The sequence below is a fragment of the Lithobates pipiens genome, unplaced genomic scaffold (genome assembly GCF_037356315.1).
Source record: "Lithobates pipiens isolate NorthernLeopardFrog02 unplaced genomic scaffold, aLitPip1_a1.2 Scaffold_13, whole genome shotgun sequence".
In the NCBI taxonomy this organism is placed as follows: Eukaryota; Metazoa; Chordata; class Amphibia; order Anura; family Ranidae; genus Lithobates; species Lithobates pipiens.
Window position 1 is genome coordinate 262,669,149 of NW_027507718.1, and position 13,580 is coordinate 262,682,728.

Genomic DNA, 13,580 nt, shown 5'->3' on the forward strand with positions numbered 1-13,580 from the left:
GAAACTACTTGTTGTAACTGTGGCATTGACATTTCCTTCTAAAGTGGAGTATAATAAATGTAATCATAAGCATGCAAGTCCAGCATAGAACACATAACTCCAATAGTGAAAGCGAACACATTTTCAATAGCGTTGTCAAAACTGAAGAAATAATTTCAACCACAATTGAATGTTCTGAGAAAATTATTTTCTCACAAAAGAGAAACATTGCAAATGTAACAACCAACCCAGACATCGCAATTGCTTATAAATATAATTTATTAACTGTTTAAAAAATTTTTTATTACACTTTGTACATGTCAGATTGACAATAAATGCAGGCATTTACAAACAGTGAAAAGGAAACAGGCTCGGGAACATTTGGAAAGAAAAAAAATAATAATAATAATAAGAGGCACACCTAGAACAGTAAACTACATCTCACTGTACAGTAATACAAAGAATGCAATGGATAGCACTTCTTAGTACATTTTTTAGAAAAAGGAATTGCATAGTAAATACAGCTGGAGGGAAAGTAAAGACAAAAACTAAATTGGTTTCTATATCTCTATAGCCAAAAAAGTAAGTAACACTTTTGCAGTAATACTGCCATAGTAAAAATACTTGAGAAAAGTAATCCTCAGCTTAAGGAATCCACTGGGTCTTCGCTGCTGGCAACCAGCATTTGGTACCCAGTTCTCCAGTAATCTGTGATGCAAATTTTCTGACAATCTGGTCTAAACACAGGCAGAGCGAATCACTTGTGTGAAAGTAAGGCTTACGTGTACGGTGTATACTTAAATGTGCACTCAAGTACAATGTTACCATATTAAACAACCTTCCACTCTATCAAATAAGAGATATTTGCCACCAACTGGATACACCAAGAGTTGCAAAGATATGCTCAAAAGAACACAATGTAACAAAAAAAAACCTTTATGTACTTTCATTTGAAAAAAAAAATTTGATATTGTAAACTGCTTATGTATGTGCAAAGGTCTATTGGGTTTTTATTAAAATTTGGCACATTACATGTCTGAAGTATAATGGCTTAAGTGATATGCATGATATAGTCACAGAGTAGGCAGTAGTCAGATCTGTAACTGTGCAAATCAAACAAATGTGAGATTAACAGGCAGACCTCATTGTACCTTTCCTGTTTTTTTTTCTGGGTGACTCTTTACAAAAAAAACTAACAAAAAAAAAACCTTTCTAATAAAAAAAGTGAACCAGTAGCATCTTGAGTAGTAGGTTTCTGTAATGAGACCTTTGACTGTGGTGACTACTTGAGTCTAATGATCTAGAGAAAATTGTAATGCAATATCTAATCTCACTACCTGAAAGTAACATGGTTTATGCTCAAAACATTCTCCGAGGGCTTTACCAGCTAACAATAAATCATCATTTACTGAACTTTTATTTTGGCTGGTACATTGCCTTGCAAATTGTCTCACTTTATTTTGCCCTTCGATTATATTGTGCCACTGCCCACCATTAATTAAATACTGTATATACATTTTACTTTTCAATCCTTCAAATATATTATAGGAACTCAATGTCAGAATGTGTTTTAGTTTTATCTTCTCAGTATGAGCTATTTAATGGTATGTCAGATCACAGTGCAGGTATTACCTGGGTGTTGTTTGCACAAAGATGACATCATTATGCTATATTTTATTAATATGTGTAGTATGAACCAGACTACACTAATAAAATAGTTGCATGTTCTTAGCCTCATTTCTTAACCACTTCAGCCCCGAAAGGATTTACCCCCTTCCTGACCAGAGCTTTTTTTTGCGTTTCGGCACTGTGTCGCTTTAGTTTACAATTGCCCGGTCATGTGACGTCAAACCCAAACAAAATTGATATCCTTTTTCAACATTTTTTATTTTTTGCGCTATAAACAAAAAAAGAGCGACAATTTTGACAAAAAAGGATTATTTTTTACTTTATGCTATATTACTATCCCCCAAAAATATATAAAAAAATGAATTTCTTCCACAGTTTAGGCCGATATGTATTCTTCTACATATGTGTGGTAAAAAAAAGAATCACAATAAGTGTATATTGATTGTTTTTTACGCAAAAATTATAGCATCTACAAAATAGGGGATAGATTCATGGCATTTTTATTATTCATTTTTTTTTACTAGGAATAGCGGCAATCTGATTTTTATTATGACTGCAACATTTCGGGGGACAGATTGGACACTTTTGACACTATTTTGGGACCACTGACATTTATACAGTGATCAGTGCTAAAATAGCCACTGATTACTGTGTAAATGTCAATGTGTTCCCTCAGTGTGTTCTAACTGTAGGGGGGGTGGGCTCACTAGAACATAACAGAGATCACTGCTTCTGATCACTGGGAGCAGTAGATCCCTGTCATGTTGCTAGGCAGAGCAGGGACGTGCCTTGTTTATCTCCCTGTTCTGTCTCTCTTCCTTGCAATCGCGGGCCGCCAGGCGAACACTGAGTCCACGGAACTTGTGGGCACACTCCCACAGCAGGCGGGCACGCGCCCGCTAGGCGGGAAGTATAAAAGGACATACGGGTATGCCCTTTTGCGCACCCGTGCCATTCTTCCGACGTAAATCGGCGTGCGGCGGTTAGCAAGTGGTTAATGTGTGCTTGACACCAATCAGGTACAATGTTTATACCAATGCTTTCCAGGGCAAGTTTGAACACGGTCTAAATTCAATATAGATATCTGGTGTGAAATAGGGCAACATAGATAATGGGTTGATGTACTAAATACGTTTACAATCTTCACGCAATCTTCACACCACACACCCTAAATTGTGTGAATATTTACTTCAATTATCCATTTATGTACAGATGAAACAGTTAAAGAGGGGTTTTTTTTCTTCTTGATTGAATAATTGATGAATAAATTGCATATGCACCCTCGGCTCCTTTAGTAAATGAGCCTTACTAACATTAGGGCAATAATAGATGAGGATGTATGAGACCTCTGTAAAGAAAAATACTTAATAACCTAAGAACTAGGTGCCAATGTTTGTCTCAGTGCTGTTTTCAAATGGCACCCAGACTCAGTGGCTCTGACAGACCCCGCCAACCTCTGGTGCTGGAAGCACGAGGTGTCAGTAACAGCCGGTGTCCAGCACTAAGCCCAGTAGATGATACAATCGGGGGACCTTCTCTGATGAAAAAAATAAAAATAAATAACAAATAAATATATGTACCATTTGTATTTATGTGTGTGGCTATTTAAATAAAAATCCTCCTACAAATAAATAAAAATATTCCCTCCAAAATTTCTAGGTAACAACAATGATGTTGGATGATCAAGATGACATTTGCATTAAGGCTAGGTTCACACTGCTGCAATCGGACTTTGATCCGATATTTTTGTGCGATTTTGTAGTGCAACTTGGAGGCAACTTGTATGCAACTTTAATAAGGTTTGCATATTCTATGGGGCCAAAATCACACTGAAATCACATCAAAGTAGCACAGGAACATTTTCCAAAATCACACTGTGCTGAGTAACACTGATGTGAATGGACACCATTGAAAACAAAGGGATTTACATTATTATATGGTTTTGTGCATCTGAAATCACACTAGTGTGAACTGTGCCTTACTGCACTAGCAACAAAATGCTCACTTGGACAAAATATCATTTACATTTTATGTGATGGAAACCTGTAAAAAAAAAATAACACTTATGCTAATTTGTGTCTGACTTAACAGTATCTTAATGTTACACTTACAGTTTACCCAAGCTGCTTTGTTCCCGCAACATAGCGTCAAAGTTGAAAAAAATTGAAATAATGCATACATTCACTTTGAGCTTTACTATTCCTTTATGTTAAATCAAAGTTGCAGTAATGTGATTGCCTTTTCATCAGCAGACTTTGTTCATCATACTTTGCTATAAATATATGAGGGTTCACAAATTGCATAAATGCTAGAAAATTATCGGAAATTCAATTTTTCTAACTTATTACTAGTTGTTCCCAATAAAAACAAGGAAATAAAAATATATGTATCCAATTTGCTACCTAATTAAACCCCTCTGTGTCCCAAAAAAACCCCATTGCATACATTTTAAAGGTATATTACAAATGGTAAAATGTGTGTGAACATCTGAGACATCGTCAAAACTGAAAAAGAAAAATGGTTCTCAGACGCAATAGAAATTTATATAATTTGATTAATGGTAACGCACAGCCTTTTCATCTAATCCTATATACAATATGAGTTTATAGCCTGCAAGGCAATGTTATACTTTTAATTATCATAAAGGTTTTACAGCATCCCTGAAGTGACATAGAAGTTGATGTACTACTTAAGGAATAAAGAATAGTAACTTGGCCATACACGGGTTGCAAGAAAGAAATTTGCCCAATTCCTTCATAAACACAAACAGTGTTGACAGGTGAATTACTGTAGCAATTGTCTTCTCCCAGTGAGGGGGGCGAGGGTGGGTGAAACCATCCATGTCGGGAGAAGACAATGATTATTGCTAGTGGCTATAGCAGCCGTTAGCGATAATAACAAGATAATCAGGCAGGCTGGTTGTACCCAAGTTGATTGATCGGTCAACTTGGTACATTCAGCCTGCCCACTAACACACGGTTCAAATCTTGGCCGGTTTCTACTGAATCGGTCGAGATCCGAACCGTGTATGGCCGGCCTTAGTTTTAGAAAATCTGCTGAAATCCTGTATTAAACTAATAATTACTTCAAATATCTAATCCAAGTGTATACAGGGCAAGATCCTGTTTTTTATTTTATATACCACTGAACATGACCCGGTATTCAAAGCAAATAAAGCTTCACTTTATTCACTACTTTAAATGAATGTTCATATTTTGAAGTGAGTATTCTGGACCTCTTTACTAAATCAATCTCTTTGTATAATAATGGGAACAAAAGAGTGATAATTGTGCATTATCATGTGTTTAGATCTATATCATATTTAAATAATTTAGTAGTAAGGTCATTTTAAATGGATATTCAGATAGGGTAATTCAAGCTTTGTTGCTCAAACAGCACACATTGCAATTATTTAGACAATAGTTTGCCTTGAAAACCTTTTACCAAATAGTAGCAAAACGTAGATATCTGTTATAGAAGTACATACAATAATAAAACAGTAGATGTGATTTACTCCAGTGACCATGATTGAAGCATAGTTAGTACATACACAAGACTTTCTTATGACCGGTTGCTGCAGGGCTTGACTTGAACTCTGCAATTGAAAAGTACATTTTTCCATAGCTTGCATGCAGGGACCTAACATGATTACATAAAATGTCACATATTGCAAGGTCCATCATTTTATATTTTACTGTAGACTTGGAAAAGGTCACAAGATGATTTTGGATTGACTCTATATGCAGAAACCCCTTAATTGGATTATGCTATATTAAAATGGAAAATTAAAGTTGGTACTAATACCATTTTTTTCACAATACCTATGGAAATTATTTAAATGAATAGGCACAGTTTGGAAAGGGAGGACACTACTTTCATTCCATGACTGTGTGCTGCTAAAAAGCTTTGACTTTTCTGTAATTTATGAACTTGGATAGAATCTGTTAATATATTAGCAAGCCTTCTTAGCTGGAAATACAATTATGGATTTGAAGCTATGTTAAAGTGATGTTAAGCTCAAAAGCAAACATTTATTGTCTTGCAGCTTATCATTTCTTTGATATGATTGCTGCATTTGTTTTATTTTTTAGGCTTCTTTTTTCTATTTTCATCTGGTGATCAATCCAGTAAGTCTGAGGTTTTTAAACAGAACAAGCTCTCCAGCTTAATGTATCAGTTACAGCAAAGGGACAAACCATTTAACACTGGCGGGGGTGCTTACAATGATCGGCTTTTTATTATTTATGTAAAACCTTTATCCCAAAAGAAAAAAAACTGTTTGCTGTAACTGCTTATAAGTATATAAATCTCCTAGTACACTAGAACACTCCTCCCCCCAGACTGACAATGCTGTTGTCCAAAGGTGCCCCCAGTGCTCCTTCATCCATGGCAAAGGCACTCTAATACAGAAGATGTGCTACTGGCCGGATCACCGGGGAAAAAGCCTAAGAGAAGCAAACTGATGCAGCCACCACATCTAATGGTTGGTAAACTGCAATATATAACATTTTTGGTTTTCAGTTAAATACTGCTTTAAGAGTGGCAACAGACAAATACCTGAACTTACCAAACAGCTATGTTTTTCAAAAAGTGAATGGGAAGGTCTTTGCTTAATTTACCCGTTCCCACTATAACAGGGAACCATAGGCCTAGAGTTAGAAGAAGTATATAAGTTGTCCACGAGTTTGATATTTTCAGATATTCTTCATCGCACCCCCCCCCCCCCCCTCCCCACCACCACCATGGCAGTCCAGTTTATTGTTTGTCTTTACACTGGCCTTGTTTAACTAAAGCACTAGAGACTTTTTACTTAGAAATGTGAAAGGTCACCTAACCAATTAAATAGTGTTCGAGTAGCCAATCATGTACAAGGGAAACATTTTTTTTGTGTGAAGTGAACACAGCTTCACCCTATCCATTAAGTTAAGTGAAAAATCTCTATTCCTTTAGTAAATCCCCAATGAATGAAACCACTAACCTGGAACAAGTAAGCTGCTGATAGAGCTAAAAAGCCCTAAGTTTCAAATTTATTTTGACGTCACTCATAATAAAGCAATAGAATGATCTAGACTGCCCTGAAAATGTATTTTGGAGAAAAGCAAATGCGTATTTGTCCTCATGACAGGTTCCCTCTATCTAATCTGCAATATAAATGGTATATATAAGATCTAGTTTTAAACATCAGCCTTGATATTCTTATATATGAACGCAGAGTTTTTGAATAGCATATCATTATAATAAAATGTTTATGGAAGGTATTATAAACCTTGACTGGAAATGTGCACATGAAAAGTTCTTGCAGTGGCTGTCAAAAATAATAACTAAAAGTACGTTGAAGGTTGAAATTAATACGTAACAGTCAAATAAATCAATATCTAAAAGCACACAAGCTAATATAATACACACTTTAAATAATGGATAGGGATGATAAATATGCTAAAAGGAAAATAAGGGTACAATCAAGCATATAAAAATAAGCAACCATACATGAATATTGGCCATATGGGCTCTTTGTAAAAATATTTGTTCTGTTGTTTGTCCTTTTTATACAAGCAACTGGTGATACAAAAGGCAAGCAATGTGTGAAAGTGCTCCAAAAGCAATATATGTACTAGTGAAATAATGCATTTCCTGTTAGTTACTAACAGCTTAGTAGAAAATCAAACTAATAAAATAATGTATTCCCTATAGCACACCACTAGAAGATTGTAACCTCATATAGTAGTATCTAAACTGCAGGCTACAGCAATATCATTGGTACACATACTAACAATAAGCATTCCAGAAATAGTTTGATCATTCGATTATAAAGTAATGAGTGGATTGGCGCCTGGCACAAGAGATAATCGTTGATTTATAATATTTGCAAGAAGACACTACTAGTCACTTAAATTAGGGATATTTATTTTTCTTGACCAAGGGAATCTTGGAAACAGTTGAGAGGTAAAGGAAGAATTAGGGATATGTTATATCCTTGAAAAAAAAAAAAAAAGTGCAAACACCAATACCAAGAGCTTTGTTTAAAAAGGAGAATGTGTATTGATGTAAAGTTTACGTGTACCATGCCAGAAGGTTTTACTTTTGGTGGAGTATGTCAGGTATCAAACCCTTGCTAGGTTTTTACTTTTCTCTTTGACCGCATTGAGGATTTCTTCCTGTACCCCAACATGGCAATATCAATTGCAACTTGGCAGTGGGTTGGGAGTAGATTGAGACTGCACTGTAGAAGCAGATAATAAACACAATCCTATAGAGAGTCTGTCAGAAGGCTAAAGATACAGAAATGTGATGAACAGTAGCTGAAATGGGTGGATAGAGGGTCAAGGAAATACTTCCCTCTGGGGTTTACAACCAGCAGTAAAACTAGGACTACTACTAGTCTATGTAACTGATCTCCACCCAGTAAAAGTTTTAAAGTCGAGTTTTACTTTAAAGCTGAAATTCAGGCAGATAACTTTAAATGAGGACGTAGTCATTACAAATCATGTATCTTAAAAGTACTTGACAAGTCTTTATATTATTTTGCTTTTAGAATAGAAGAGGGAGGGCAATCTGCATAAGCTAATAAGGCTTTCTTGCATTGCATAGTGAATGCAACGCTGGGAGTTTGCCGACAGGCAGAGAGATCAGATTGAGCAAAGAGATCAGTTCATCAGTATGGTGAAATGATGCTCCTATGCTGACCAGTCAGCAAGTTGCGGGAAAATTAGTGATTAAGCTATACTGCTTAATTGCCTAGAAGGAAAGTGATATCACAGCTGTGCTCTCTGGATCATGTATATCAAATGTGCATATAACTGTTTGCCTGATGTTCAGCCTTACAGTGTCTTGCTAACCAAACAGTATAAATCCAAAAATAAAATCTGCACCCTCTCCAAAACTGACCCAGAAAAAGAGTGGAAATGATGGTATATAATGAATGTTGTTTCCAGTAGCTACAGGAAAGCTCTAGGTGACCATATTATGGCAATAGGATGCAAGATGTAATCACTTTTTTTTTTGAAGATCAAAAATGTACAGTGTAAGGGCCGATTCACACAGCGATGCGCGGCGAGGCGTCTCCGACTTGCCTCACCGCGACCTGCATGGACCTCAGCGGCGACTTGCAGAGGACTTCTGTATAGAAGTCAATGCAAGTCGCCCCCGAAGTCGCCCCAAAGTAGTACAGGAACCTTTTTTCTGAGTCGGAGCGACTCGAGTCGCTCCTCTCAGAACGGTTCCATTGTACAGAATGGGGGCGACTTGCGGGAGCGAGGCGAGGCGAGCCGTGTCGCCTCGCCTCGCGTCGCAGTGTGAACCGGCCCTAATAGTAAAATAACTATGGCGTAGCAAAGATAAGAGGCATAAAAACAAAAACAAAAAACAAAATAAATAAAATAAAACAAAAGAGCAAAAAAAAAGAAGAAAGTATAAAATAAATTAAACATGGTCAACCAAGTTCAAGTCATAGTTAAAGGTTGATAACTGTTATGGCAGCTATTTAATATTTGATTCATATATGTAGACATAGCAAGTTCAGTCATAATAACACAAAACATGTGCTTGTGTTCCTTCCCTAAAATCTATCTCGGGCCGGAAAAACACAGGGGCTGTTTAATCTTAGCTTATAAATGCTTCAGCATCAGCTTCAGCAAGCATTTACAAATTAAGAAGCTGTGAGTCTAGGAGTGTTGAATGCTGTTCTTAAACCTACACCTACTTTATCAATTTAAAGGTATGGTATAGTCTTGCAGGGGTGGATAAATAAATGGTAATGGAGAAAATGCCGCTTTAGCATACCTCATGCCTTTGGTCACTTAACCTCTACTGAAGAAGAGGATCAACCCATTTGAGTGCTGATCCCCCGGTTATTCATCAATTACAATCAAGTGCCTGAGCTACAGATTATATAAGCAGCATGAGTTGGAGCTAATAGCAGTATCTTTCCAGGAAGGTGTATTTCAGATTCTGTAATATACTTTATCTATCCATCTCAGAAAGGCTGTTATCAAAGTTGTAGTTCAACATTTCAGTAAAGGCCAACTTTAATTAATTTGCTTGCTCTAGCTTTAGACAGGCTTTGAGCAGGCTTTTAGCTTAACTATTTTTAAGCATGCTGCCTGCTGAAACAGATCACTTTTTGCACCACACATAACCATCTTAGACACAAACACATTTTGTTAAAATTCCCTGTTTTTAAAATGACTTTTTAATACCTAATGTTGAAAAATGCATGTAATAATGGAGTAAACGAGCATAGCAGGTAAATAAAACATAGTACCACATTGTGAATTTATATTTCATAAAGTGTAAGATAAAAATATCACATAATAGTCAGACAATGGTAGACAATGTTTCCCAAATGGCTCCTGAATGTCTACCAAGACAATGTAAAAAGGTAATCAAATGAAAAAGAAAAAGCAAAGAAAAGGCATATCTTTCAGTACCAAGTTGTATCATTCTCCAAATTACTATCACTTTTTTTAAGATCAGAATTGTTATTTGATGAACAAAAGATGGTCTTGACAATAATTGAGTTGGTATCTGCTTAGCTAACACGTAGTACACCCTGCAATGGGACAGGGAGAGTCAGGGAACATGACACTTAATGGTGTAATCAGTGCAATCAACCTTAATTCCACTGAAAATAAAATACTGTAGCTTTCCTAAAAAAATACCCTGGACTGGCACAAAAATTTCACTTAGATGGCTTGCACAAAATATATAAATAGTCATGGGACAGCATCAATAACTCCCGTCCATTTGTGGATGTAAACAGTGTCCATTGGAGCTGGGATTGTATAGTAACATTTATCCATGTATCTGGATAGCAATACATTTTCGTTTCCTAGGAAACTGTAAAATCCTATACCAAGCCACACACTGAATGAGCATTAGGTTGGTTTATAATATTTGAAATACAGCTTTGCATGTTTTTTTTTTTCCTTTTGATTTCTGTGTTAATATACAAGAAGGTTTATATCAAAGTCTTTGTTTTAATATAAGTAGTAAAACTCATTGGTCAGTATTTCTTTTCAGTATGTTCCTTTTTTTCCCTTGGTAACTTTGTCTTTATTAGCTCCTCTGTCTTGATTTTTTTTCTAAGTAGAATCAATATTCTGTTGTCAGAGATACCACAGTCTCATGTCTGCCCATCTCTTCTAAGACTGCAGCCAGCGTGCTCAGATTCCCATCTGGGTAGTTTTGCGCTTCCCACAGATCTAAGATCACTCCGGTCGGACTAGGTTTGGTAGCAAAATAATTGAGATACCTGCAGCAATTAGAAAGACATCATTAGATAAGTGTAATTGCAGAATCATCCCTAAGGATTTATAGCTGAACTTGCAGTTAAAACTACAGTCATCCTGTTTAAAGTATACTTCCGTTAGCAAATGTCGTTTAAGAAATCATTTTCATCAATATATTGCTTTCACTTTTTTTCCCCTCTTTATCTTTGATAGATTTTCCAAACATGTCCACTTAGCTTGTAAAAAATACATGTCATTGTTGATGGTCTCTGTCATAACCAGATACTTAAAGCGGAGGTCCACCCTAAAGTGGACCTTCCGCTCATCGGAACCCTCCCCCCCATCCATGGCCACAATTGGCACCTTTCAGGGGGGAGGGGGGTGCAGATACCTGTACAGTACAGGTATCTGCACGCACTTCCGGGATAGCTCTCTGCGGAAAGGGGCGTAGATTACGCCCCTTTCCGCAAGTGCCCGCCCCTTTCCGCAAGTGCCCCGCTGCCTGCTGGGAAACACACAGATCCCAGAGGCAGCGGGGACCGTCCTTATTGCGCAGCGCGACTCGCGCATGCGCAGTAGGGAACCGGGAAATGAAGCCGAAAGGCTCCATTTCCTGATTCCCATACCCAAGATGGCGGCGGCAGCACCCGAGAGACGATCTAGAGATCGTTTGCCCCCTTCCTCATTTCCTGTTCCTTTGCATGTTTGTCACACTTAAGTGTTTCGGAACATCAAACCAATTTAAACAATAGTCAAGGACAACACAAGTAAACACAAAATGCAATTTGTAAATGAAGGTGTTTATTATTAAAGGCGAAAAAAAATTCAAACCATCATGGCCCTGTGTGAAAAAGTGATTGCCCCCCTTGTTAAAACATACTATAACTGTGGTTGTCCACACCTGAGTTCAATTTCTCTAGCCACACCCAGGCCTGATTATTGCCACACCTGTTCACAATCAAGGCATCACTTAAATAGGAGCTGCTTGACACAGTAAGGTCCACCAGAAGATCCTTAAAAGCTACACATCATGCCGAGACCCAAAGAAATTCAGGAACAATTGAGAAAGAAAGTAATTGAGATCTATCAGTCTGGAAAGGGTTATAAAGCCATTTCCAAAGCTTTGGGAATCCAGCGAACCACAGTGAGAGCCATTATCCACAAATGGCGAAGACATGGAACAGTGGTGAACCTTCCCAGGAGCCGCCCAAAATTACCCCAAGAGCGCAGCGACGACTCATCCAAGAGGTCACAAAAGACCCCACAACAACGTCCAAGGAACTGCAGGCCTCACTTGCCTCAGTTAAGGTCAGCGTTCATGCCTCCACCATCAGGAAAAGACTGGGCAAAAATGGCCTGCATGGCAGAGTTCCAAGGAGAAAACCACTGCTGAGCAAAAAGAACATCAAAGCTCGTCTCAATTTCTCCACAACACATCTTGATGATCCCCAAGACTTTTGGGACAACATTCTGTGGACCGATGAGACAAAAGTGGAACTCTTTGGAAGGTGTGTGTCCAAGTATATCTGGCGTAGAAGGAACACTGCATTTCATAAAAAGAACATTATACCAACAGTAAAGTATGGTGGTGGTAGTGTGATGGTCTGGGGCTGTTTTGCTGCTTCAGGACCTGGAAGACTTGCCGTGATAAAAGGAACTATGAATTCTGCTGTCTACCAAGAGATCCTGAAGGAGAATGTCCGACCATCTGTTCGTGTACTCAAGCTGAAACGAACTTGGGTTCTGCAGCAGGACAATGATCCTAAACACACCAGCAAGTCCACCACCGAATGGCTGAAGAAAAACAAAATGAAGACTTTGGAGTGGCCTAGCCAAAGTCCTGACCTGAATCCTATTGAGATGTTGTGGTATGACCTTAAAAAGGCCGTTCATGCTCGAAAACCCTCTAATGTAACTGAATTAGGACAATTCTGCAAAGATGAGTGGGCCAAAATTCCTCCAGGACGCTGTAAAAGCCTCATTGCACGTTATCGCAAACGCTTGGTTGCAGTTGTTGCTGCTAAGGGTGGCCCAACCAGTTATTAGGTTTAGGGGGCAATCACTTTTTCACACAGGGCCATGATGGTTTGGATTTTTTTTCACCTTTAATAATAAACACCTTCATTTACAAATTGCATTTTGTGTTTACTTGTGTTGTCCTTGACTATTGTTTAAATTGGTTTGATGTTCCGAAACACTTAAGTGTGACAAACATGCAAAGGAACAGGAAATGAGGAAGGGGGCAAACACTTTTTCACACCACTGTAAGTGTCACTATTTTAAAAGTCAGCAGCTGCAGTATTTGTAGCTGCTGGCTTTTAAAAAAAAAAAAAATGCGGAGTCCCGGAGGACTCCCGCTTTAATTCAATGGAGTATTATTTGAGTTCCATTTCAAATGGCTCATTGTCTACTCTCATCAATGGGCACATCATAAAGCTCTCAATTCACTCATCTATCAGCTATTTAATCCTCCCTAAGGATGCATAGGTAAACTTGCAGTTACAACAACAGGCATCTAATTTCTTATTCAAATTATTTATTAGGAAAGTAGAGTTTAGTTAACAACATATAGGTTAACACGCATCCTATTTAAAGTATATCTCCTCTAACAAGCACCCAGTAGCAAACGTAGTTTAAGCAATAATTTTTATCAATTTATTGGTTTCACTTTTTGTTGCCCTTTATCTTTGAAAGATTTTCTAAACATGTCCATTCAGCTTGTAAAATAAGGCATTTCACCATTGA

The 13,580-nt window shown here is 37.6% G+C and overlaps 1 protein-coding gene across 4 annotated transcripts in view; it reads right to left on the bottom strand.

Moving 5' to 3' along the window:
• Positions 1 to 240: 240 nt before the first annotated feature.
• UNC5C (unc-5 netrin receptor C) overlaps positions 241 to 13,580 on the bottom strand; it is a 517,444-nt gene continuing 504,104 nt past the window's right edge. For all 4 annotated transcript variants that reach the window (XM_077476580.1, XM_077476578.1, XM_077476581.1 and 1 more), the window contains one exon: positions 241 to 10,858. In XM_077476580.1, the coding sequence (XP_077332706.1) occupies positions 10,699 to 10,858 (160 nt within the window). In that variant the 3' untranslated portion in view covers positions 241 to 10,698. The remainder of the gene's footprint in view (positions 10,859 to 13,580) is intronic.